A 27233-nucleotide genomic window follows, 5' to 3' on the forward strand; every position below is an offset into this window, starting at 1 on the left:
CTAGCCTTGATTGAGCAAAGAAGCTCAGAGACAATGGCCAGGCCCTGAGTTCAAGCCCCAGGGCTGGCGATACATAAACAAACATAAATGAAGATGCAGAAGTCAGATGGGGAAAATAAATTTTTTTTTTTTAAGTGGGATCTATCCTCCTACTTCTTCAGGCTCTGGAATTCCAGATGTATGCCACACCTGTGTGTGTGTGTGTGTGTGTGTGTGTGTGTGTGTGTGTGTGTGTGTGTGTGTATTACTAGGGCCTCAGGAATGCTAGTACAAGAATGCTTGTGGTCTCACACTTGTATGATTAGGTATTGAACGCTGTCTAAATAAAGTGCTTTAGGATTATACAGGGGTTGAGGATGTTAGGCAATGGTAGAGCCTATGGCTAGCATCGGTGAGGCCTTGGTTTCCATCTGTAGCCCTCAAAAACAAATTAAAAGCTTATCAGGTGATAACCACTCAGCAGAAAAATAAGTAGAGAACAAGATTAAGGAGGGAGAAGGAGGAAATGATGAAGAGAGCTGAAAAATAAGACCACATGGAGCCACATAGAGCTCCCAAGGTGGTGTGAGCTGCACACAGGACCCTGGGAAAGAAGAGTCCAGGCTGCAGTCACAAAGAGAGGGGGACTGGGAATGTGGCTTGGCGGTGGAGTGCTTGCTTAGCATACATGAAGCCCTGGGTTTGATTCCTCAGCACCCAAACACAGAAAAAGCCAGAAGTAGAGCTGTGGCTCAAGTGGCAGAGTGCTAGCCTTGAGCAAAAAGAAGCCAGGAACAGTGCCTCGGCCCTGAGTTCAAGCCCTAGGACAAGAGAGGGAGTGGGTAGATGAGGCTAGGGGGACTGGCAACGTGGGCCTTTGATTCCTAGTATGACCCCCAGGCACACAAGGGCTGAGGGGGCACCACTGAGAGGAGGCATTGCTTGCAGGTAGAACTAATGGGATCTGAGGATGGACTAGGTGAGGGGACAAGAGGGGGGAGACTACAAGATTTAGGACCTAAAAGACAGACAGGAAAGCCTACAGTTGATGGACCTTTTAGGGAAAGCCCACTGGTTTGTTCTGGGCTGGTCAAGGTCGAGGCATTTGTCAGACATTCAGGTAACATCAAGGAAAGGCCAGGCCTGTAGATTCAGTGAAGAGGGGCAGCCCAGGCTGCTGGGAGCAGGGGGACTGGCAGGCTCAGCCTGCAAGTGGCAGATAAGAGGAAGACCACATGTAGCCTTGGGGCTGGAGGACTGGCCCTCCTCCCCCTCTCCACCCAGGGCTCAGGGTTGGGTCTGACTAGAGACTGGTGTCACCTCTTACCCAAGGCTGGCTGACCCAGTTCTTCCACGCCCTCAGCTCCTCTGATCGCCCTCAGTGGCTCTGATCACAGCCTCCTGCTCATGGTTGGTGAGGTCTGTTCACAGTGACACAGCTCTACCTTTAAAGGAAACTGAGACCCTCAGGCTGTTTCCACAAAGTTTTATTGGGTTGCCCGTGCCATGCAAGTTGAGGCTGCCTTAAGGTCTCAGCAGAACCAAGTGGTTGTCAGCCAGAGACCTTGTTAGCTGCAAGGCTTCAACTTTACTGTTTTGACTCCAAAAGTTTGCTGATGCCTGTTCTCCATGACACTGCAACAAGAGGCTATGCCGCTACAGGAGCATGATATTTAAATGAGTCCAAACTATATAGTACATAAATAAACTTAGGAGAGTTCCAATTTCTTACTATCAAATTTTACAATAAACATCCTCTGGTACAGGGGCTTGAACTCAGGACTTTGTTAACTTAGCTTTTCTGTTCAGTTGGAGCTCTATCACTGGAGCCTTGCATTGTCTGGCATTTTGCTGGTTAATTGGAAATGGAGGTTGTTTTTGTCAGTTGTGGGGCCTGAACTCAGAGCATGGGCACTGTTCCTGAACTTTGTGGTTGTTGTTGTTGTTCAAGGCTAGTACTCTACCATTTTGAGCCACAGCATCACTTCATTTTGTGGGGTTAATTGGAGGTAAGAGTTTCACAGACTTTCTTGCCTGGGTTGGTTTTGAACCATGATCCTCAGATCTCAGCCTGTTGAGTAGCTAGTATTACAAGTTTGTCTGCTCTCTATTTTTAATACCCTTTATGGCCATTTTTTTCATGTGTTGACCATTACATGTTGCATTTCTAAACTTTTAGTGATCCCTGTTAGGAGTTTGAAATACACACTTAACTAGGCCAATGATCAGTATCTGTAGTTTTCTCCCAAACATATCAAATTCCCTAGGACATATTCATTTTATTGCTGCTATTTCCAGTCCTGCACGTTCTGTGTCCCAGAAGTGAACCACCCAGTGTTCCTGGTTGCGGAAACATATTCTCTAAAACTCTCAGCCATGGTCTTTACTAACTCTAGGACATTTTATCTTTTATTCCACCCCCCCCCCCCCCAGTCATTAGTTCTCTTTTCCTAGTTCCAGCGCCGGGCTTGAACCGAGAGCCTGGAGCTGTCCCTTGTTGGCTTTCGCCCCGGGCAGCGCTTTACTTCTGGAGCCACAACTCCACGTTTCTGGCTTTTTGGAGGTTAACTGGTGATAGAGGGAGATAAGCGGCTCACCCAATTCCCTACCGGGTTGGCCTCGAACCGCACTAGGATTTCAGAGGTGAGCCACGGGTGTCTGGCTCTCCCTAATTCTCGAGTTCACGGATGCACAGTTGGTTGACAGCAGTGGTCTGAAGAAACCGCGGGATCCCTGGCCTGGGGCGGAGCTGCGTTCCGGGGGCCCCGCGGACAGCAGGGTCTCTCAACAGAGGTGAGGGGTCACTATTCACATACTTAAAACCCCGCGCCCCAACGAAGCTGCCGGCGCCCGCGGCACCCGGGCGTGATGCCCCGAACCCGCCGCCGTCCCCGGAGCGCCACGCTCCCCGCGCCCGGATAGCTTCGGTCCATCCTGGCCGTCGAGCCCGTTTGGAAGTCCACCAGGCCCGCCCCTCGCCCCTCCCGGCTCCCCGCAGGCCGTTTTCTCTCCCCGAGTCTAATCCGCCTCACCCTTTGAGCCCGAGGCTGCTGCGGTTCCGAAGCCCCGCGTTCCCCGTCGGTCTCCGCCGCCCTCCCGCCTCCCGCGGCCCTGGCTCTCGGCGCTGAGCTCGGCGGCGGCCTTGGGCGGAGCCTCCGGGCGGCGGGGCTCCGCGGGTTCCGAGCCCGCGGTCGGATGTCGGGGTTCGGAGACTGGAGGCCGGGCCGCTGCCCCCCAACCCGCCTCACTTCGGCCGGCGCGGGCCGTGACGTCACGAGACTGTGACGCGCCCCTCGCCCGCCCCCTCGCGTCCCGCGCCGTGAATCCAGGCTCTCTGCGCCGTGACATCACGGGTCCGGGCGGGCGGGTTTTACGTCGGCCCAATGGGAGCGGCGCTCCGGCCTCCCCTTTAAGGAATGTTGTGACCTGACGTCACCCGGGCGAGTTACCTCCCGCCGCCGCCGCCGCCGGGCTCAGCGCGAGCCTCGAGCCCGTGAGCGCCGGCCCCGGAGTCCCCGCAGCGCCAGCCGCAGCCCCAGCCCCAGCCCCGAGCCGCGCGCCCCGGACACCCGGCTGCGCGCCCCGCCGGGCCCGCGCGATGCCCTCGGACCGGCCTTTCAAGCAGCGGCGGAGCTTCGGTGAGGCCCAGGGAGACCCGCGAGGGGGGTCGGGCTGGGGGGGCCCCGGCCGACCCCGACGGCCGCTGGTGATGTCAGCCGCATGACGTCAGGCACTGACCCCTGCCGGAGAGGGCACTAGGCCCGACGGGGGCCGCCCTGCTCCCTACTAGGTCCGGGGCCCGAGGGGCCTGGGGGCGGGCGCCGGGGCGGGGCGGGCCGGGAGCCGCCCCCGGCACGGGCGGGGCGGAGCCGGGGAGGTCGCGGAGGGCCTCACCCCCTCTGCCTGCCGTCCGCAGCCGACCGCTGTAAGGAGGTGCAGCAGATCCGGGACCAGCACCCCAGCAAGATCCCGGTGAGTCCCGCGCCCCCAGCCCCGCCTGCCGAGGCCCCGCCCCGGCCCCGCCCCGGCCTCACGCTGTCCCGGCCCGTCCCACCCAGGTGATCATCGAGCGCTACAAGGGCGAGAAGCAGCTGCCCGTCCTGGACAAGACCAAATTTCTGGTCCCGGACCATGTCAACATGAGCGAGCTGGTCAAGATCATCCGGTGTGTGGGCCGCGGCGAGGGGGCCTCGGATGGGGTGAAGCCAGAGGCAGGGGCTGGGAGGCTGGGGAAGGTCACCGTCCAGTCGGGGTCAGATGGGGGGGGGCGGGGGAGAGCCAGGGGAAGGGGCTGGGATGGGCGGGAGGGGGGAAGGGAGGGGAGGCTGGAATTACTCTGAGGAAGGGGTGGGTCAGAACCAGGCCCAGCAGGCTGTCTCCTCACCCACCCTGCCCTCCTGACCTGCAGGCGCCGCCTGCAGCTGAACCCCACGCAGGCCTTCTTCCTGCTGGTGAACCAGCACAGCATGGTGAGCGTGTCGACGCCCATTGCGGACATCTACGAGCAGGAGAAAGACGAGGATGGCTTCCTCTACATGGTCTACGCCTCCCAGGAAACCTTCGGCTTCTGAGCCAGCAGTAGGGAGGGATTGGTCTGGGCGTGGGGGTCTGGGTCAGGCTCTGCCAAGGGAGCCGCTGGCTCCTGAACTGCGCTGCCTTGCCCCTGGTGGGCTGGGCAGGGATGTGGCCCCCTAGCTAGAGGGCACCAGCCAACCTGGGCCAGTCATGTTTAGGTTGCTCCTCTTTCTCTGGGTGCTGGCTGGGATGGGGGTTGGGGAGGAGCAACCCTCAGCACCCTTGCTGTGTGATTTGTCTTTTTTTTAGGCCCATGCCTGTCTGCCCACCTGCCCCTCCCTCACCTGAGGCTCTGCCCCTGCCTGGACCTGCCCACCCCTGAAAGACTGGCCCTTGGCTCCCTTGGTCTCCACATGGTCCTTGTCCCTCTGCAGAATAAAGATTGCTCAGGCCTGCCTGGCCCTTTGTGTCCCGCTGTTTCCTTGGGAGTAGGGAGGGTGCAGGGGACTGCCCACCACATCAATGGCAATCACCAGGAGACTTGTGTTCTATGGACTTCTGGTTCCTTTTAGGGGCCCACATATGCCTGTAGGGTGCCACATAGAATAACGGACCTGCTCACCCCCTTGTGAGTGCAATATGGTCCCACAGTCTTCATAACAAAAAATTTATTAAGAAGCCATAACCTATTAAGCCTTGCTCACCTGCTCGCCCCTCCTGCCTGGAAGGGGATTCCTCGGTGTGCAGGCCACAAAGTGAGGGTCCAAGGGTGCTCAGAGGTGCTCCCCATGGGCCTTGCTCCCAGCAAGGATGCCCTTTGGTTCTAGAGATTTGTGACCCTGGACTTGAACCTCTTCTGCCTGAGGTCTTGCCTGCTGGCAACTCCGGATGGGGGAGTCTTGGCCCAGCCTCTGGTCTGTCCCCTCTGAGGTCTGTACAGCCCTGTGCCAGCCAGGTCTATTTGAGCACAAGCATGGCCTCCGTGCCGTCCTTGGCAGTCAAGTAGAGGCCGTGTGTGAGGTAGTACTCCCGCCGCAGGAAGGCGTAGAAGTAGTCAGATATGAGCAGGATCTAGGGAAGAGAATGAGAAACTGAACGGGGCTCCCAGTGGGGTTAAACAGGTGCTGGGTGACCAAAGAGGCCCTGCCCAACATCTCCACCGGTGTCCCAGGCTATCCCTGCACCAAGAGCCAAGTTCTCATCTCCCCTCAGAGCCTGGAAGACCTCCCTGCCCCTCAGCAGATGCCTGGGCCCCACTTCCTCTTGCCCACCTCCAGGTCTATATCTCCACTCCAAGCTCTGGCCTCAGAACTGGTGTTCGTGTACCCAGTGGCCTGTGTATCTCACTTCTCGGTGCCCATAGGCACGCCCACCCAGTCAGACCCCCACTTCTCCCAGTCAAACCTGCTCCCACCACGGGTCTGGGTCCCCACCTCCATCCAAGAGTTCAGGCTACTAATACTCCTCTCCTATACCCAGACCCATCAAGTCCTCTCCCTGCATTCTCAAAACCACCATTCCTATCCATGAAAAGCCACCAATGGGCAAAGCCACTCCCTGCTCCCAAACCTTCCCTTGTGAGAGGTAGCTTTTTCCTTTTTCTTTCAGTACTGGGGTTTGAACTCAGAGCCTTGTACTTGCTTAATGCCCTATCACTTCTAGCCAAAGCAAGTGTTTCAAAATAAATGATCCATGCTACTGCCCGGCCTGACCCACTACTGACCTCATGGTGACCCAGAGAGGAACAAGGATTTGTCAAACTCCCTACAAAACACACCTGGAAATCTATAATCCTACTCAGCCCAAACTGCCTGAGACCTTGGAGGAGGTCTACCCCAGGGGGGAGGGGAGAGGGGCCACGACAGCACCTGTGGACATTATCTGACCCAGGCACCTGTTAGCACAAATGTGAATTAACAAATACATAGGGGAGAAGAGACAAAAATTCCTTTCGGAACAATTCTAGACAACATATACATAAAGTTCTTCCACTCCCCTGCCCCTGGTGGGCTAGACTCGGGCACTTACTTCCTGCTTGGGAGCAGGAAGAAAGAGAGACCCTTGGGTGGAGAAACCTGGCAAACACTGAACCACGGGCTGAGGGATAACATCAGCTTGAAATCACACAGCTTGCTGGGTGCTGGTGGCTCACAACTGTACACCTAGGTACTCCGGAGGCTGAGACCTGGAGGATCAAGATTTGAAGCCAGTCTAAGGAAGAAAGAAAAGTCCAGTGGTCTCCATCTCCAACCAGCGAAATGCCACATTGAAAGCCTGGCTGAGTGGCAGCTATGAGCAAGAAAGAGAAGCCACACTGAAAAGCCAAGAGAGGGAGGCAGGAAGAAAGGGAAGAGAGAGGGAGGGAGACAGGACAAAGGGGGAAGGAGACGGAGATGGAGAGGAGAGAGAGAGGGAAGAAACGAAGGAGGGAGAAAGAGCGGGGATAAATTACACAGCTTATGGGGCTGGGGATATGGCCTAGTGGCAAGAGTGCTTGCCTTGTATACATGAGGCCCTGGGTTCGATTCCCCAGCACCACATATACAGAAAACGGCCAGAAGTGGCGCTGTGGTTCAAGTGGCAGAGTGCTAGCCTTGAGCAAAAAGAAGCCAGGGACAGTGCTCAGGCCCTGAGTCGAAGGCCCAGGACTGGCCAAAAAATAAAAAAATAAAAAAAATAAAAAAAAATTACACAGCTCACACCCTGAAAGGAAGCCCTGAGCAGAGCGCCTCAACTGGGGATTCTTTCCAAAAACTCAAACCCCAGTCTAATGATAAGCATCAGACAAACCTAACAGGATTGTCCACCAGGCACCTGACCACTGCTCCTTAAAATAATCCAAGTCTGAGTATGAGTCTGAGGAGCAGAGCACATGGGACTCCTATAGAAGAAGAGAAGGGCAAGACTGGAAAAAATTTGAAATCTTAATCAAGCCTGGCACTAACTAATGGTAATTTCTGGCAATGTTTCTTAGTTTGACAGTTTAAGATATTAACACAGGAAATGCGGTGGGACACAACAGGACTTCTCTGTACTATCTCTGCAACTTTTCTGCCACTCTAAAATGATTCCAAAAGAAAAAGTTCATCTAGGGGCTGGGGATATGGCCTAGTGGCAAGAGTGCTTGCCTCATATACATGAGGCCCTGGGTTCGATTCCCCAGCACCACATATACAGAAAATGGCCAGAAGTGACGCTGTGGCTCAAGTGGTAGAGTGCTTTGAGCAAAAAGAAGCCAGGGACAGTGCTCAGGCCCTGAGTCCAAGCCCCAGGACTGGCCAAAAAAAAGAAAAAGAAAAAGAAAAAGTTCATCTAAAGAAGCCAAGTCACAACAGGGATGAACCTCATAAACATTCTGGAAAATGGAAGAAGGCGCTGGCAAATATACATGTGAGATGTGTGGTTTTCAATGAATGTTAATTTTCTATATGTAAATAGTGAACTCTAGTTACTGATATACTTGCTAACATTATCTAGTAGGAAATATAGATGTCTGTACTGTCAACCTGAAAATTTAAAAATAAGATAAAGGACGAATATCCTGATCAAGGGGGTACAGCAGAATGTCACTGGTGGAATCCATGTGGCTGGGAGTGTGTTCAACAGGTCAAGATTTGCATATAACAGGGTGCATAGAAGGGCCCTCCTCCCTCGGGCACACATTCCAGCTCTCCCTTGGCTCGCAGCTCAAGGCTGGAGCTCTACCACTTGGGACACACTTCCAGCCCAGATCACACATTCTTGAGTCTTGGGGGTGTCCAATCTCCAGAAGGACACCAGGCTGGCTTGAAGCCTGGCTCTTTCCGAGGGACGTCTGTGGCTAGTGATGAGCTGGCTGACCTTGAGGCTGGCAGGAGAAGAGACTTCCCAGAGGCCCTAGGACTCTGCTAACACAACCCAGTCTGGGCAGTGCCCAGTGGGTAACGGGCACTGAAGACAGCATGGGCGGGTCACTGGCTGTTTGATCCCCTGTAAGTCACTTCCCCTCTCTAAAATGCACTTTCCTTATCTGTAAAATGAGGGTAATAAACTCTAGTCATTAACTCACAATGGTGGTTTCCTGGGACTTAGGGGTTCCAGAACCTGTCTCTTCTCTCCTTTATGGACCTGAGGCCTATTCTTAGAAACTGTCCCACCAGTGTGGCTGAGCTTCCATGCCTCTCCCCTCCCATCACACATGCTCCCCAGACCTGCTTCCCAACCCTCTCCCTGCTGGAGGTCTTCTTCATCACCCCTGGCACTCGAGAGATCCTCACAAGCAAGTGCAGTACACAAGTGCATGCACACACAGATACACACAGGAACACACAAGCCCTTCAAGACAAGCTCCAGCCTCGGCTGCTCCATTCTGCCAAGGCTCGCCTGCCCAGCAGCCTTGAGGCTCCTGTGATTCCCTCATCATGGGCTCAGTTACGTGAGCACAAACACAGTGGCACTGGCTCCGTTCTGTGGCCCCTGAACCAGCATGGTGTTGGCTTCCTGGAGCTGTGTCCATTCCCATCCTCTAGGCACTGTCTTCCACAGACAGCTCCATTGGACCATGTTCCTATTACTGGCAGCCATGACAGTCCCAGCCAGACTGTGGTGGAGACTTGATGGGTGGCTTGATGTAGGGGTAGCTAGGGATAGAGAGGGCCAAAACGGAAGTAGAATGAGACTCAGAACATGTCTTCTTATTGGGTGAGACAGGGGGCAAAGAGGGAAAGGAACATTTTTCTGCGTCTCTGCCCTAGGCGAGACCTTTTAACAAAAACCAAAACAACAACTAAAAAGCTATACCCTGAACATATCTGCCCAGGATCATATGGAAGTAAGGGCCAGGCTACATCACCAGTCTTGCCTGTCTAAGGCCAAAACACAAGTTCCTCCCACTACCCATAACCCCTTGGGCTCTGTACTCAGATGCTGAGTTCTGCACTGGCCTGGTCTGGGGAATTTGCCCGCTACATCTCTTGTAGGGATGCTCAATGCAGTTCATAGCTCTGTCACTTAGCCAGGAACAAAGAGATACTTTTTGGAAAAGATGAGCAAAGTACAGGAGACTTCCAAGCCAGTGGGAGTGACTAAATGGGTGTGCTATGAACCTGTAGGCCTCAGGATAGCAGCCTCTGCTAGCTGAGGCCTCTGGGCTACAATTCCCGGAGAGGCAAATGTGGGCACCCAGGCATGTCTTGGTCTTCCAGATCCCTAGATTTTTCTTTTCTATTCTTTTTTGTCAGTTGTGGGGCTTGAACTCTGGACCTGGGTGCTGTCCCTGAGCTCTTCGGCTCAAGTGGTAGAGTGCTAGCCACTTGAGACACAGCACTTCCTGTTGGTTAATTGGTGATGACAGTCTCACGGGACTTTCCTGCCAGGGCTGGCTCTGAACAAAGTCCTCAGATCTCAGCCTCCAGAGTAGCTAGGATCCCTGGCTTCTGTTGAAGATGTTGACACTCTTGGGCTCATTCATATAGCTGTCACCATTTGCAAAGTACAACTTCCTCTGCCTACCTGCCTAGAGTCTAGGATAGTGGGCACCAGAGGAGGACTACAGGTCATCACAAGACCTGACAATGCACAGGCCTATCTGGTCATTGTGTGGAAGGAGAGGACGAGCAGACTCCACCTTATAGCTCTGAAGGTACACACCAAGAGCAAAATCACTGGAGGTCAAGCTCACCAGGAAAGACTGCAGGTGGGGGCACAGTGGCAACTGTCATTTTTGTGGCTCTTTTTCTTTTTTCACTGTGCCAATACTGTGGCTCAAACTCTGGGCCTCATGCTCTAGCTAGGCCATTTCAATCACAGTTGGCTATTACTTGATCCATGTCTCCAGTCCAGCATTGTGGTTAATTGGAGAGGAAGTCTAGTAGATTTTCTGTTTGGGCTGTCTTTAAACCTTATCCTCTGATCTCAGCCTCAGTAGCTAGGATTAAAGGCGTGAGCCACTGCCCTCTAACTTATGTGGCCTTTTTCAAGTCTCAAAAGCACTCCGGCCCAAGTCCAAACTGAGTGCTCACAGCTCCTTTTCCAGGTGAGGAAAAGGGTCTCACTAGCAGCCTCCTGTGGCGGCCATCTCCCCTCACAGCTTGGATCCAGGGCTGCTGCCTGTGGAGTAGTATTCCAGATTTCTAGACTTTACTTGACCAGGGAAGAGGCAAGACAGGCGGAGTCCACTGAGGATGCAGACACAAGGAAGGGGGCTCTCAGTGCCAGGCCCCAGGGCAAGCGGGGAAAGGGCCCTGCCTGACACTCTAGGAACCCACCAGATCCTACCACAGGCCTGGCTCTGATGCAAACAGCCTGGAAGGTTAAGGTGTATTGTGTCAGTCACTGGTTGTAAAATATGGTTTCTGATCTCAGCTTGCATCCAGGCATTGGAATTAGTCACTAGAGAGTCTACCAGGTGCTAGATACAGCCATGAACTGGACGGACACAGACCGCACCAGTGGAACCTAAAATCTACGAATGTGACTGATAAATAAGACCACTTTCTGAGCTCTGTGACTCTGAATGAGTCTCATCCGCCCAAGCCACTGCCTCTTCATTTCTATCTTGAAATTTCTTTCATGAAATACTGCTTCCCTCAAAGAGCTGTTATAAAAATCAAATGAGTGCCTTCCTTACAACAACAAAACCACCATCACTACCACCATTACCATCACCAAAATCAAAAAAGGAAAACAACTAAAGGGCTTCAGAGAGCAGTCAGGACTTACACAAAGAGAGGGAGATTCTTATATTCAACCAAGGTGTTTTATTAGACTAAAACCCATCCTTTACAAGCATATTAGCACTTGGAAATGCAAAGGGAAAGGTACAGAGGCTACATAAACACATGATCCAGAAGATTAAAGGATCACATGGGCCAGCCTATAATAAACACTCCTTAAGCATGAGACACTATTAATAAGAATCTTATGGTAAGATTGTCTTAAGTTCTGTTTTTAAGTTTATTTAGGGTGACTGGGACAATTTACTGACTTTAAAAAGCTAAATTTATCACTTTTCCACTTATATGTAAATCCTTGATCAATATTTTTCTTCTGCTGCTCACTGACCCACAGAAGAAAAGGTTTTTTAAAAAAATTGGGGGGAGGCTGGGAATATGGCCTAGTGGTAAAGTGCTTGCTTCGTACACATGAAGCCCTGGGTTCAACTCCTCAGTACCACATATATAGAAAAAGCCAGAAGTAGCGCTGTGGCTCAAGTGGTATAGTACTAGCCTTGAGCAAAAAGAAGCTAGGGACAGTGCTCAGGCCCTGAGTCCATGCCCCAGGACTGGCAACAAAAACAAAACGAATAAAACCCCAGAGAAGGAAGACACACTGGCAATCTCCTTTCATCTTACCTTTTGGAGAAAGCCAGGAACAAGCTAGGGACAGTGCTCAGGCCCTGAGTTCAAGTCCCAGGACTGGCAAAAAGAAAAGTCAAAACCAACAGTAGTTTTCTTTAAAACTGGCAAAAACAAAAACAAAAAAACAATTTTTTTTTGTTGTTGTTGGTTGTAGGGCTTGAACTCAGGGCCTAGGTGCTGTCCCTGAGTTCTTTCACTCAAGGCTAGTGCTCTACCACTTTGAGCCACAACTCCACTTCCAGTTTTCTGGAGGTTAACTGGAGATAAGGAGCCTCACTGACTTTCCTGCTCAGACTGGTTTTGAACTGCAATCCTCAGATCTCAGCATCCTGAATAGCTAGGATTACAAGTGTGAGCCACCAGCACCTGGAGAAAAGGTTTCTATTTACTTATTTATTTTGCCAGTCCTGGGGCTTGGACTCAGGGTCTGAGCACTGTCCCCGGCTTCTTTTTGCTCAAGGTTAATACTCTACCACTTGAGCCACATTACCTCTTCTGCTTTTTCAGCTTATGTGGTACTGAGGAATCGAACCCAGGCCTTCATGCATATTAGACAAGCACTCTATACCACTAAGCCATATTCCCAGCCCTCCTCCTTCTTTTTAAAGGCATGGGCATTCTTCTGGTTTAAGGATTGACCGCTGATATTCTTGCTATTTCTCATGTCAACACACAGTCAATACAATAGGACCCACACATTATGTGTGCTAGACACCCTATGAGATGGAGATTATGAGCATGGATTTTGAGAGTGGGAAACTAACTCAGAGAAGATAAATCACCTGCTGAAAGCCAAACAGTGAGGAAGTAGGGAAAATCTCAACCAGTAGATCTCTACCTTCCCTTCTGTCTCACCCGTGCACCCCATGGATGCTTTACTGTTACCATTTCCTGCTACTGACTCTGAGACACAGCTGTAATTAGCAAACAATGTGTGCCACATGCTAAAAAAAAATACTTAATGACGCCCAGAGGAGAAGATGGGCTCTCAGTCACTGGTGCCTCCTGGTATAATAATCTACACATATTTCATTCTTTAATAGGGCATGGCACTGATGAACTGAAATAGAGCAGGACCTGAACAAAACAAAAAAATCAAAAGATGTTCTTTATATCCTATACAAATAAAACTCTTGATTTTGGTAATGATGGCCCAGCTCCCGGATGCCTACTTCTTTCTTCTGGCAGTGCTAGGGATGGAACCCAGGGCCTGTGCCTGCTAGACAAGTGCTCTTGATTTTCACTGTTCATTCAGAATTCTTTTATTTTGTTTGTTTGTTTTAAAGTACTGAGGTTTGAACTCAGGGCCTTGCATTTGTGAGGCAGCCACTCTTATCACTTGAACCAGGCTCACAGTCATTTTTGCTTCTCTCCTCCCCTGTCCCCTTTGGTATGCTGGTACTATGGCTTGAATTCAGGGCCTGGGCCTCACACTATCCCCCCCACCTCTCCCCAACCCGGCCCTGGCACTTAGATTCAGGGCTTGAGCACTGTCCCTGGCTTCTTTTTGCTCAAGGCTAGTACTCTGCCACTTGAGCCACAGCACCTCTTCTAGCCTTTTCTATATATGTGGTGCTGAGGAATCGAACCCAGGGCTTCATGTATACGAGGCAAGCACTCTGGCCACTAGGCCACATTCCCAGCCCCTTCACACTATTCTTTTTTCTCTTTGCTGGTACTCTACCACTTGAGCCATATCTCTACTTCTAGCTTTTTACTGGGGTCTGTAGATTTGCCTGCTTGGGCTGGCTCCTAACCATGATCCTCAAACCTCAGCCTCCTTAGGACCTAGGATTATAGGTGTGAGATACCAGCCAGACTGTTTTTTTTTTTTTGTTTTTTTTCAGATTGTTTTTTTTAACGATATGGTTGTGTGATTTTTTGCTCCAGTAGCTTCAAAATTGTAATTCTAACTCTGCCTCCCAAGTTGTTGGTATTGGTTATAGACATGAGTCACCAAGCCCAGGCCCTTGTTTGATTTCTTTGCTCCAACAATAATGAAGTCATGTATTACTTGTATAATTAAAAATGCATTTAAGGGCTGAAGGCATGGCTCAAGCAGTAGAGCATCTGTGTAGTGACTGCAAGCCCTGAGGCTTTCTTCAGTACCACCACCACTGAAGAAAAAAATTGCATTTAAAAAGCTATTTTTAGGGGCTGGAGATATGGCCTAGTGGCAAGAGAGCTTGCTTCGTATACATGAGGCCCTGGGTTCAATTCCCCAGCACCACATATACAGAAAACGGCCAGAAGTGGCGCTGTGGCTCAAGTGGCAGAGTGCTAGCCTTGAGCAAAAAGAAGCCAGGGACAGTGCTCAGGCCCTGAGTCCAAGGCCCAGGACTGGCAAAAAAAAAAAAAAAAAAGCTATTTTTAGGGCTGGTATGTATGTAGCTCAGTGGCAAAGCACTTGCCTACCAAGTACTACGTCTTGGGTGTGATCCCCAGTACCAAAAAAAAAAAAAGACAAAAAAAAAAGATATTTAAGATAAATGGTTTTCCTCTGGAGTTCAGGTACCAATGCACTTAATCCCCCTGCCTTTGCTTTCCAGCCCAGCCCTACATACTCTTTTCCACTAATTTAGTGTCTCCTGCCTTGGATGGCACCAGACCACTTACAAGCACTACAACCCTATTTCCTGAGCAAAACTGGAGACTCGTGTCACCCGGCTGAGGGCTCCACGTTAAATGCACCAACCTCTGGAGGGGCCAGGCAGGAGCAATACCTGCCCGTGCCAGCACCCTCACATGTGGAGATAGGGAGGGGATTCCAGCAAAGACAGAAGAGCCAGGACAGCCTTCTGGGTTCTGTCAAATAGGAAGTCAAATTCTTCAGATTTCTGCTAGTGTGGGACATAGGCAGGTAGCACGCTGCCCATTCTCCATCAGTAACTGCCACTCAGGCTGAGGCCCTGCCCCTTCTACTCTCACACCAAGATGAGCTAGATGTACCCATTCAGGAACCCCAGGCCCATCACTCATTTGCACAAATACTAGCCCTTCTTTCCTTCTAGCAGCTAATCTGGGAGGCAAGAAGTTCCCTGGAGCCTGCTCTCTGGCAGAGTGGATGAATCCATGGAAAGTTTGCTAGATTTCACTCCACCAAATGTCTTGGGAGACCTAGTTAAAAATATAAGACCCTGGGGCTGGGGATATAGCCTAGTGGCAAGAGTGCCTGCCTCGGATACACGAGGCCCTAGGTTCGATTCCCCAGCACCACATATACAGAAAAAACGGCCAGAAGCGGCGCTGTGGCTCACGTGGCAGAGTGCTAACCTTGAGCGGGAAGAAGCCAGGGACAGTGCTCAGGCCCTGAGTCCAAGGCCCAGGACTGGCCAAAAAAATATATATATATATTAAGACCCTGTCCTTGTTTTCCACACTAAATCAACATCTCTGGGAGTGAGACCCACTGCATGCTGGCGCTGGGGCTTGAACTCAGGAACTCATGCTCTCACTTGTGTTTTTGTTTTTCTTAATTCTGGCACTCTACCACCTGAGCCATATCCCTCTTCTGGCTTTTTGCTGGTTAACTGGAGATATAAGAATCAGGCAATGGGGCTGGGAATGTGGCTCAGTGGTATAGTGCTTGCCTAGCATGCATGAAGCCCTGGGTTCAATTCCTCAGTACCACATAAACAGAAAAGCCGGAAGTGTTGTTGTGGCTCAAACGGTAGAGTGCTAGCCTTCAGCAAAAGAAGTTCAGGGACAGTGCCTAGATTCTGAGTTCAAGACCCACGACTGGCAAAAAAAAAAAAGAAAGAAAGAAAGAAAAAAAAAAAATCAGGCAATGACCCCACAGCCTCTTCCTCACTACACTGAGCTGCATAATTTACAGAACTCACCCAATAGCCAGAAGGTCCTACTCTTCCCTTTGTGTGTTTTTCCCTTGAATGGAAGGCCATCTGTCCAACCTTACTTGGTTGTACCCATCTAAGGTGCAACCCAACACCTCTGCAGGAAGGTGTCTCAGAAATCAAGCCTTACCTGAATCTGGTTCTTGGCTCCACTGACTGACTGAGGAGCTTCGGTCCTCATTTTATAAGCTGTAGATGACACTGTGGTCACTAGGCTTGTAGTGATGCAATGAGGTGATTCTCAGGATAGTACTCAGCAACAGCTGGGTTCAAGGACAGATTGCTCACCTGCCTACCTCCTGACCTTCTCAATGAGGCTGTGAGCTCTTGAGGGAGGACCTGACTGCAGGCAGAAGATGTCACCGCTTTGTGCCCAAAGCCCTAGGTTGGGAACCCAGAGCCTTGGTTGGACACCTGAGATGACAAAATGAATCCCTCACCCCTCAGTCTTACCTGCCCAACGTTGAAGGTCAGTGTGATGGCATAAAAGAAGTTAGAGTTGGCACTTCCTGCATAAATCCAAAGGTGCCACAGGACAGGGAAGAGCAGGGAGCAGACGATGATGATGCAGGCGAGGACAAAGATATTCCGCAGGACTGCAAAGACAGAGTCACAGTCAGCTCAATGCTTGTTTCTAGCATGTTCTCCTTGCTGTGGCCCTACAAGGCAGAGAGGTTTAGGGAACAGCTTGTGTGGTTCAAAGCAGAGGATCCCAAGAGGCACTAGAGGGCTGGGAATAGGGCCTAGTGGTAAAGTGCTCGTCTAGTATACATGAAGCCCTGGGTTCGATTCCTCAGCACCACATACACAGAAAAAGCCAGAAGTGGTGCTGTGGCTCAAGTGGTAGAGTGCCAGCCTTGAGCAAAAAGAAGCCAGGGTCTATGCTCAGGCCCCGAGTTCAAGCCCCCGGACTGGCAAAAAAACCCCAAACCAAACCAAGAAGCACTAGAGTCGGGTGCCAATAGGAAAACCTGAAACTCCTGAGTCAAAGCCCACCCCCCAGGCCCACAGCTGGTCAGAGCGCCTGCATTTGGAGCATATGCCCCTCTGTGGGCTTGGTTGGCCAAAGGCCACCTACCATCAGCAATGCCAAGAAGGTGAGCTCTGAAAAGAGGCTAATTCAGGATGACACCAGCCCCCCACTCTCCAATCTTAGTGTCCAAGAGAAACGCCTCTTTCTCCCTATGGCCCAGTGGTGCGTGGGTGGGAAGTGCAGCGTCAGCCTTGGAGATGAGTCCCACAGTGACTCTCCATGGTGCCACGATCTTGGGGTTTTAGGAATACATTTTGTACTCTCCTTAATTGGTCTCATGTACTTGCATTGCTCTTTAAATGCTCCTCCTTAAATAATTTACAAATCTCTCTCTCACTCTCTCTCTCTCTCCAGCTCTGGGGCTTGAACTCAGGGAGGGCCTTGCTAAGTTTTTACATTCCTGGCTGATGGTCTACCAATTGAGTCACACCTCTGCTCCCAGCTTTTTGCTAATTAACTGGAAATAAGAGTCTCTCAGGTTTGTCTGCTCTGGCTAAATTAGATGATGATTCTCAGCTCTCAGCCTCCTGCATAGCTAGAATTATAGGCCTGAGCCACTGGCTCATTCTTAGGACTCTTGAATACCTTTCCTGACATTACTCCCTGCTCCACAGGAAATGCTGCGACCCTTAAGGAGGCCATGTTACTCAAGGGTGGTCGGCAGACAGACAGGCATCGTCCAGCTGGATAGGAAGGCAGATGTTGGCTGAACAGACTTTGTGAGGGAAAGAGTGGAATTAAAATCCTTATGTCATCCATCAGCAAAGTTCTCTATGTCTCAGCTTCTTTATCATTAAAAGGAGTCAATAGCCAGGAGCTGGTGGCTCACGCCTATCTATAATCCTAGCTACTCAGGAGACTTAAGATCTGAGTATAGAGATTCAAAGCCAGACCAGATAGTAGTCTGTGAGACTCTTATCCCTAATTAACCACCAGAAAGCTGGAAGAGAAGCTGTGGCTCAAAGTGGTAGAGTGCTAGCCTTGAGCAAAAAGAGCTCAGGGACAGAGCTCAGGCCTCAAGGTCAAGCCCTACCACGGACAAAAAAAAAAAAGTTCAAATGCCATAGGTGTGTGACTAAACCTGATCTGTGAAAGGGGGAGGCTATGGATGCACAAATCTCAGTGATAGAGGACGTGACTAGTATGTACCAGGCCTTGAGTTCCATCTCTGTCGATTCAAAATAAAGATAGTAAATGAGGATGAGTACAGTTTATTTGCAAATAATAAAATTGTATAACGATACCTGATAAAACTGTTTAAGAGGAGGGAGTATGGGTAAGGAGAGTGATAGAGGGAATGATTTTGATGGGGGTACATTGTATGCATATCTAGAAATGTCACAATAAAAGCCCCTTGGGAAAACTAATGTATGCTAATAAAAACATATTTAAAGAAGATATGTGAGGGGCTGGGGATATGGCCTAGTGGCAAGAGTGCTTGCCTCATATACATGAAGCCCTGGGTTCAATTCCCCAGCACCACATATACAGAAAACGGCCAGAAGGGGGCTGGGAATATGGCCTAGTGGCAAGAGTGCTTGCCTTGTATACATGAAGCCCTGGGTTCGATTCCCCAGCACCACATATATAGAAAACAGCCAGAAGTGGCACTGTGGCTCAAGTGGCAGAGTGCTAGCCTTAAGCAAAAAGAAGCCAGAGACAGTGCTCAGGCCCTGAGTCCAAGGCCCAGGACTGGCCAAAAAAAAAAAAAGAAGAAGATATGTGAAATATGAGCATGGTTCTGCACACCTATAGTCTCACAGCACATGGGAGGCTGAGGCTGAAAGATCTCAAGTTCTAGGCCAGTTTGTGCTGCACAGTAATTCACCTCAAACAACTAAAATGCAAACAAGGAGGGCTGGGAATATGGCCGAGTGGTACAGTGCTTGCTTTGTACATATACATGAAGCCCTGGGTTCGATTCCTCAGCGACCACATATATAGAAAAAGTTAGAAGTGATGCTGTGGCTCAAATGGTAGCCTTGAGCAAAAAGAATCCAGGGACAGTACTCAGGCCCGGAGTTCAAGCCCCAGGACTGGCAAAGAACAAACAAACAAACAAAAACATTTGAAAAATGCAAACAAGGAAGTAGCACTGTGGCACTGTGGCAAGTGGTAGAAGTGCTCGGGGACAGTGCCCAGGCCTAGAGTTCAAGCTCCATGACCAATCAAAATATAAGTAAATAAAAAAGCAAACAACAGAGATATGTGAAAAAAACTGGCATAAATATTTCTGTGTATGCAAGTTTTCTACTGTTGCTGTAACAAATTTCCATAAACTTAGTGGTTTAAGTAATATAATGGATGATTATTAAATAGTTCTGGAGATCAGAGTGCAAAATGGGCCGACCAGGCTGCCATCAAGGTCTGGGCAGGGCTGTGTTCCCTCTGGATTCTCTTGAGAGGAACCCCTTCACTTGCCTTTTCTAGCACGTGAGAGCTGCCAGCATTCTTTGGCTCGTGACCCCTTCCCATTTCAAAACCAGCACTGGGGGAGGGAGACCTCGTAGTTTATCCGCTCTGACCTCGTCTGCTTCCTTCTTCCAGTTTTCATTGTTTTTTTTTTTAAGTAGACTTTATTATTTTTAATGCAGTTTTAGACTCATAGCAAAATTGGAGGTCACATATACCCTCATCTTCCACCACTTCCACTTTTAGAGATACTTGTGATTACACCAGCCCACCTGGATAACCCAGGCTAATCTCTTCTTGAGGTCCGTAAAGTTCTTTTTTTTTTTTTTTTGGCCAGTCCTGGGCCTTGGACTCAGGGCCTGAGCACCATCCCTGGCTTCTTCCCGCTCAAGGCTAGCACTCTGCCACCTGAGCCACAGCGCCCCTTCTGGCCATTTTCCATATATGTGGTGCTGGGGAATCGAACCCAGAGCTTTATGGGTAGGAGGCAAGCACTCTTGCCACTAGGCCATATTCCCAGCCTCTGTAAAGTTTTTTTTGTGGTGTTGAGGTGACATATTCACAGCTTCTAGAAATTGTGAGGTGGCCATCTTTGGGAGTTGAGAAGAGGGGAATTAATGCTGTCTACCACATGGTGCTGCTTGTTTTGCTTTTGATTTAGTAGGGTTCTTTTTAATAGATGTTTTTATCTCTTTATACTTTATTATATTTTCAAAAATGAATAAACATTATTTAGAAATAAATTAAGAGGATAATTGAAACAACCAATTACCAGCCATCTGTCCTCATTTAATAGGATTTTTTTTTAAATACAAAAGATGCCTGCCATTTCTTAATAAAGAATAAACTGGCTGGGCACTGGTGGCTCACGTCTTGTAAGTCTAACTACTCAGGGGGCTGAGATCTGAGGATTGCAGTTCGAAGCCAACCTGGGCAGGACGTGCATGAGACTCTTATCACAAGTAAACTACTCAGAAAAAGCTTGACGTGATGGTAGCATGCTAGCCTTAAACACAAAAGAGGCTCATGACACTCCCAGGGCCTGAGTTTAAGCCCCAGGACTGGCAAAAAAAAATTGTATACTGACAGCAACCATCATCCAGAACTGTACAATATATTGTTCACTTTCCACTTCCCAGATGGGTGGAACTCTGCATCAGACTATCAGGCTCTCAGACAAAATAATAGCTTAAAAAAAGAAAAAGGGGGCTGGCAATATGGCCTAGTGGTAAAGTGCTTGCCTTGAGCAAAAAGAAGCCAGGGACAGTGCTCAAGCCCTGAATTCAATCCCCAGGACTGGCAAAAAAAAAAAAATTCTGCATGGCCTAGTTCCCAGCATGCACTTGATAAATGGCAGGACCTGTCTCTTCTCTGATCCTGAGTTTGGGGAGACTAAAGGGATGGGGAGACCACAGGCATGCAGTTGGACTCTCAGTTGTGTAACCAGAGGGTAGAAATGCACTGGAAAGGGACTGGATGACACAGGTAACTCTCAACCCAGGGGAAACCCTAACCAAGATGAAGATGGAGGCTTGAGGGTGGGGTCCAGGTATCGAAAGGTTTCACAAGTTTCATGAGTAATTCCAATCTAGCCAACACTGAGACCATGACAGGCTCCCTCTAACATGCTATGATGTCTGGAAGTCGAACTAATCAAGACAAAGTAGTCTGCAGTTCTTCATAAAGAGGGATGTTGTCAACATAGAGTTCTTTCCCCCTTCCCCACACCCGATACCAGGGTTTGAACCCAGGGCCTTATACCTGTTTCAATGGGCTTGCTTCTTTGGCTTGTGTGCTACCACTTGAACCATGCTTCTGGCTCAGAATTATTTTTTTGGTGCTGGTACTGGAGCTTGAATTTAGGGCCTCATGCTCTTGTCCATCTTTTGGTCAAAGGCTGGTGCTCTACCACTTGAGCCATACTTCCACTTCTAGGTTTTTGCTGGATAGTTGGATGTAAGTCTCAGGGATTTTCTGCCCAGGTTAATTTTAATCCTTCATCCTGAGTCCAGCCTTTCGAGTAGCTTGGATTACAGGTATAAGATATCAGAATCCAATTTGTACCCAGCTGGGTTTTTTTTTGGGGGGGGGCGGCGAGGAGGTGGGGGGCTGTCCTGGAGCTTGAACTCAGGGCCTGGGCACTGTCCCTGAGCTTATTTTGCTCAGGGCTAGCACCTTAGCATTTGATTTGCAGCTTCACTTATGGCATTTTGGGGGTAGTTCATTGGAGATAAGCATCTCAAGAACATTCCTGCCCAGACTAGCTTTGAACCAGGATCCTCAGATCTCAGCCTCCTAAACAGCTAGGATCATAGGTATGAGCCATCAGTAGCCAAGTCAACCTAGCTTTTTTTTTTTGCCAGTCCTGGGGCTTGGGCTCAGGGCCTGAGCACTGTCCCTGGCTTCTTTTTGCTCAAGGCTAGCACTCTGCCACTTGAGCCACAGCACCACTTCTGGCCATTTTCTGTATATGTGGTGCTGGGGAATTGAACCCAGGGCCTCATGTATACAAGGCAAGCACTCTTGCCACTAGGCCATATCCCCAGCCCGCCAACCCAGCTTTTTGATGGTGAACTGGAGATATCTTGCAGATCTGTCTGTCTAGACTGGCTTCAAACCTTCATTCACTGTATCTCAGCCTCCACCTTCATTCACTATATCTCAGCCTCCTGAATAACTAGGATTATAAGCATAGACCACTGGAACCAAGCTCAAGTTTATTCTTGATTGAGAAATGACATTTTCATTGTTTTAAAAAGTTCTATTTGAAAACAAAAAGTCCTATTTCCCATTAAATGGGAATGAGTGGCTATTAGTTGATTATTTCAATGACTTAATCAAAACAGAAAGTTGGCAACTGCCACCAGGATTCTGAGAACTATTAGTGGTCTAGGAAATCCCATAATTAGCACAGTGGCCTGTAGGCTTGGACATCCCCTTTTCTGAGTTGAAACCTCTATTGTTCAGATCGGAGGTTATCGAAGCTGGCAGTTAAAGCCCTGGATAGGCCTCCAAGACCTCCTAGGGAAGCCTGGGCCTCTACTCCTAGGACTACAGGGCCTAATAAAAGCGATATCTGCACTGAGACTTATTATTATTTTTGTTATTAAGCAATGTTACAACTCAAGAAGGGGAACCCATCTGCTTGCCACTCCTCCACTACAATGTCATTTTTTTTTTTTTTCTTTTGGCCAGTCCTGGGGCTTGGACTCAGGGCCTGAGCACTGTCCCTGGCTTCTTTTTGCTCAAGGCTAGCACTCTGCCACTTGAGCCACAGTGCCTCTTCTGGCCGTTTTCTAGATATGTGGTCCTGGAGAATCAAACTCAGGGCTTCATGTACACAAGGCAAGCTCTCTTGCCACTAGGCCATATTCCCAGTCCCAATGTCATTATTTTCATTTCCTAGTTGTTCTGTCTCATTCCCTGGAAATTTTTCTGATGAAAAGAACATATGCTATTCTGACAATAACATTTCTGGGGCCTGATAGCCCAGTTGGTTCTTGGTCCTGTGCCTCAACCAGAAATGGAGGCTTCAGATAGGGTGAGAGGAAGTAGACTGACAACAGAGACGAGAGAGGTTCACAGGCAGCCTCTGGGCTGCCAAGAGACATTCCTGTGTGCCTGGAGGACTCACCAGCATCCAATTGGCTTTGGGCTGCTGGTGACCTTTGCAGGAAAAGGGAGCTGCCGCTTACCCTTCCTGGCTGACAGGCTGGAAGATTAAAGCTATATGCCAGAGCAGATGGAACTGAGGATCTGGGGCACAGAACAGCTTGTTCCAGGCACCAGGAGGTGTCAGAGACGAACAGGGACTAAAGAGACAAAAGGGTTCAGCCTTCATCAGACCTGCAAGGCCGATGGAGCCTGGCTCCTCACTGCATTCACTGCTTATCCAATGTGGCTCCCCAAACTGATGAACAGCAACTTTTGGCAAGCTTCCTTCCTCCTCTGAGCCTCAGGCATTCAGAAATAAAATGTCATTGAAAAATCTGATGTCAACAGCCAGGTGCTGGTGACTCACCCATGTAATCCCAGCTACTCAGAAGGCTGAGATCTGAGCAGTTCAAAGCCAGCCTGAGTAGGAAAGTCCATAAAACTCTTGTTTCCAATTAACCACCAAAAAGCTGGAAGTAGAGCTGTGGCTCAAGTGGTAAAGTGCCAGCCAGCCTTGAACAAAAAAGCTCAAGGACAGTGCCTAGACCTTGAATTCAAGCCCCGAGACCAGCACCACAAAAGAAAAGAAGGAAGGAAGGAAGGGAGGAAGGAAGGGAGGGAGGGAGCAAGGCAGGGAGGAAAGAGAAGAAAGAAAATGTGATATCATTAGGAAGCATATAATAGGAATTAGGGTCCTCAAAGGTCAAGGTGATATTTTCTTTCTTAAACTACTAGCTGTATACATGGGAACTTACTGTGCAGTTATTCTTTACAGTTTACTCATATTTAGTGAATATTTTTATCTTTAAATAATAAAATTAATGAAAACAAAACAATAAAACACAGAAACACTCCACTCCAGGCTCTGCAGCTGGCACCTGCTATGCCAGCAGGCTGCTCCCTAACACAGCAAGTGTGCATCTGTCTGACTCATCCTGGACTCAGACTTCCGAGGCCAGGATACAGGCCTGCAACCAGGGCAAGGCCCCATTCCCCCTCCCTCCCCATCACTGACCAGTACAGAGAAACACAAGGGTGAGGCAGGAGCAGGGACACTGTATTTCTTTCTTTCTTTTTTTTTTTGGCCAGTCCTGGGCCTTGGACTCAGGGCCTGAGCACTGTCCCTGGCTTCCTTTTTGCTCAAGGCTAGCACTCTGCCACTTGAGCCACAGCGCCACTTCTGGCCATTTTCTAGATATGTGGTGCTGGAGATTCGAACCCAGGGCTTCATGTATACAAGTCGAGCTCTCTTGCCACTAGGCCATATTCCCAGCCCCGACACTGTATTTCTTGCATTGAATATATTCAACTAGGTCAAAATAGTTCTCATAGTCTTTATGCCCAGGAGTTCCAAGGCTCAGGGCTAAAGATGCTCATAGCTGGGCATAATGACTCACAGTAAAGTCCCTAACAGGTGCTTCATTTTGAGTACTCCCCACTGCAGGTGCAGTGCAGCAAATGAGGGTGGCAGCCACTGTTCTCAGCAGGAGCTTCAGACAAGATGAGTCTAAACTCCTTGCCCTGCCAGTCATCAACAGCTTCTATGAGATCATCTGGATTTCTGGAAACCCCACGCTTCTCTGCCTTACTACCCCCTCAGGGCCTAACACAGCTTATTTCAGGAAAGTTTTTTAAAAATTATGTTTGTTTCAAAAGAGGAAATAACCCTCAAATGTTTATCTTAATGATTCTGGCTGCCAAGCCTGATGCTTTGATAATGGAAATACGCAGGAGACTCTCCTGCATAATTATTATTGATGATGGTAATACAGTGCCATTGATATAGTTTCTTTTTCAAACTTCAAGCATTCCTGGTATCTATCCTTCCTTCCTTCATCCCGTCCTTCCTCCTTCCCTCTCTTCCTTCCTTCCCTCCTCTTATTTTGAGACAGGACTCTTTAAGTAACCTAGGCTGGCCTTGGACTCTGGATTCTCCTGCCTCAGCCTCCCAATCATTATAGGTATGAGCTATCACACCCAGCTTGTTCTCATTATTTAATAGGTGGGAAACTCAGAGGTTCAGAAAGGTCAAACGATTTGTCTCAAAACATATAGTTAGGGCTGGGAATGTGGCTTGGTGGTAGAGTGCTTGCCTAGCATGCATAAGCCCTGGGTTCGATTCCTCAGTACCACATAAACAGAAAAAGCCAGAAGTGGTGCTGTGGCTCAAGAGGTAGAGTGCTATAGCATTGAGTAAAAGAAGCCAGGGACAGTGTTTAGGCGCTGAGTTCAAGCCCCAGGACTAGGGGGCATGTGTGCGTGTGCGCGTGCGCGTGCGTGTGCGTGTGCGTGTGCGTGTGCGTGTGTGTGTGTGTGTGTGTGTGTGTGTGTAGCTAATGCTGGGAGAGCTAGGATGTAGTCTCAAGTCTGTTTGCAGACCAGATCTGGCAAAGTAGGATAGGAAATAACACTAAGAGGGGAAGAAGCAGTACCCTATGAGACAGTCAGCCAGGGACAACCAATTTTGGGGAAAAAGACTAATGTCCCCAAGACCTACCCTCCCATAGAAGGTCCATGTTTTGGTACCCTCATGGTTTGCGACTGGCCAATGTGCTGGGGCCACCACATCGACATGGAGCCTGATGGACTGGGCAATCGCTACAATGAAGATGTCACAGGTAGAAGATGCTGGTTAGCGCCCCCTAGACCCAGGTTCATCACCGGCAGAAGCAGCTAGGGCTTGGCTCACCCACTCAGATGTTTACCTTCACTCCAGGGCCTATCTATACCTGAAGGTAGGTTTCCTACTGACAGCTGGTCAGTTTCATTTCCTGGTTGATACCCAACCTCACAACAATAACAAAGTCTCACTTCCTCTGAAGCCTGCACTCCTGAGTTCATTCCTGACACCTTGCTGTTCTCCAGGTGAAGAAAGTTCAACAGTTCCCTTACTAGCTCTGTGATAAAGAATCAAGTGGGTTACTGACATTGCATTCTTTTTAGACTTAAAAAAAATGCACAACAGAAAAAAAAATAGTGGTATAGCACCTGCCTATCAAGTGCAAGACCCTGAGTTGAAAACCAGAGGTGGAGGCGGGGGGGGGGCGGGGAGAAGTCCCTTCCACAGACACTGATTCTTCTGTGTGGAGCTCCATCCTGAGTGCTCAGGACACAGGAGTCATGATAGCTGTCCTATGGATGCCCCCAGACAGAAAAAAACATCTCAGAGGTAACCCACAAGTGGATCAGGAGCATCTTGGTTTCAGGCCAGCCCAGGAAAAAATTTGGCAAGAGCTCAGCCTGCTCCAAGTTACTCAAGAGGCTGAGATCTGCTTGAGATTCAGAACCAGTTAGGGCAGAAAAGTCTGAGAGACTCTTAATTCTAATGATCAAAACACTGGATAGGAAAAAAATGCTGAGCAGAGTGGGAGAGCATTAGCTAGAAATGACAAAGCCTAGTGAGTATATAAGGCCATGTAAGTTCAAGCCTACACACACACACACACACAAAAAGACTCTTACCTCCAATTAACCACCAGAAAAAACAGATGTGGTTCTGTGGCTCAAAGTGGTAGAGCACTAGCCTTGAGTGAAAAAGTTGCACTAGTGATTACCCCGTTGGCCTATGCAGATATTGGGCATTTCCATCACCACAGAAAATGGGGTTGGACAGCACTGGGCAGGGGTCACAGATGTGTATTCTAATCCTAGCCCTTAGGTTATGTGGCTTTGTTTGTTGGTTTGTTTCTGACAGTCCTGGAGCTTGAACTCAGGGCCTGAGCACTGTCCCTGGCTTCTTTTTGTTCAAGGCTAGCATCTGCCAACTTGAGCCACAGCACCACTTCTGGCCTTTCCTATATATGTGGTGCTGAGGAATCGAACCCAGGGCTTCATGTATATGAGATGAGCACTTTACCACTAGGCCATATTCCTAGCCCAGTTATGTGGTTTTGAACAAGAGATTCTACCTTTCTCATCTGTACAATAGAGCACTTACCTCAAAGGCTGCTATAAAGTGAAATGAGCAAATGAATGTAGCACTCTTTTTTCCCCGTGCCAATACTAGAACTTAAACTCAGGGTCTGGGTGCTATCCCTTAGTTTTTTTTCACTCAAGTTTGGTACTCTACTACTTAAGCCAAATCTTTACTTTTGGCTTTCTGGTGGTTAAATGGAGATAAGAGTCTCATGAGCCAGGTACTGGTGGCTCACACTTGTAATCTAGCTACTCAAGAGGCTGAGATCTGAGGATTGTCATTCAAAGCCAGCCTGGGCAGGAAAGTCCGTGAGTCTCTTATCTCCAATTAATTACTAGAAAACTGGAAGTGACACCATGGCTCAAGTGGCAGAGTGCTACCCTTGAGCATAAAGAGTTCAGGGACAACACTCAGGCCCTGAGTGCAAGCCCCATAACCAGGGGAAAGAAAAAAAAATGTCTCACGAACTTTTTTGCCTTGGCTGGCTTTGAATACTGACCCTCAGATCTCAGCCTCCTGAGTTGCTAGGATTA

At 49.3% G+C, this 27233-nt stretch overlaps 2 protein-coding genes and 1 long non-coding RNA gene across 3 annotated transcripts in view; 2 read left to right on the top strand and 1 right to left on the bottom strand.

The window, feature by feature from the left end:
• Window positions 1-3362: 3362 nt before the first annotated feature.
• Map1lc3a (microtubule associated protein 1 light chain 3 alpha) lies at window positions 3363-4955 on the top strand. The gene is made up of 4 exons (XM_048349039.1): window positions 3363-3617; window positions 3896-3951; window positions 4038-4144; window positions 4388-4955. Exons 1-4 carry the CDS (start codon window positions 3578-3580, stop codon window positions 4548-4550), a joined length of 366 nt encoding a protein of 121 aa, XP_048204996.1. The 5' UTR covers window positions 3363-3577; the 3' UTR covers window positions 4551-4955.
• Window positions 4956-5145: 190 nt separating this feature from the next.
• Window positions 5146-27233, bottom strand: part of Pigu (phosphatidylinositol glycan anchor biosynthesis class U) — a 74401-nt gene continuing 52313 nt past the window's right edge. Inside the window, exons 11-12 of the mRNA XM_048349034.1 lie at window positions 16139-16281; window positions 5146-5565 (exon numbers count right to left, since the gene is read on the bottom strand). Of these exons, the coding sequence (XP_048204991.1) occupies window positions 5452-5565; window positions 16139-16281 (257 nt within the window). The 3' untranslated portion in view covers window positions 5146-5451. The remainder of the gene's footprint in view (window positions 5566-16138; window positions 16282-27233) is intronic.
• On the top strand, window positions 8973-26013 carry LOC125353397. The gene is made up of 3 exons (XR_007211315.1): window positions 8973-8983; window positions 17732-17739; window positions 25762-26013. It is a non-coding gene; the product is annotated as an uncharacterized LOC125353397 (long non-coding RNA).

Source organism: Perognathus longimembris, chromosome 6, assembly GCF_023159225.1.
Source record: "Perognathus longimembris pacificus isolate PPM17 chromosome 6, ASM2315922v1, whole genome shotgun sequence".
In the NCBI taxonomy this organism is placed as follows: Eukaryota; Metazoa; Chordata; class Mammalia; order Rodentia; family Heteromyidae; genus Perognathus; species Perognathus longimembris.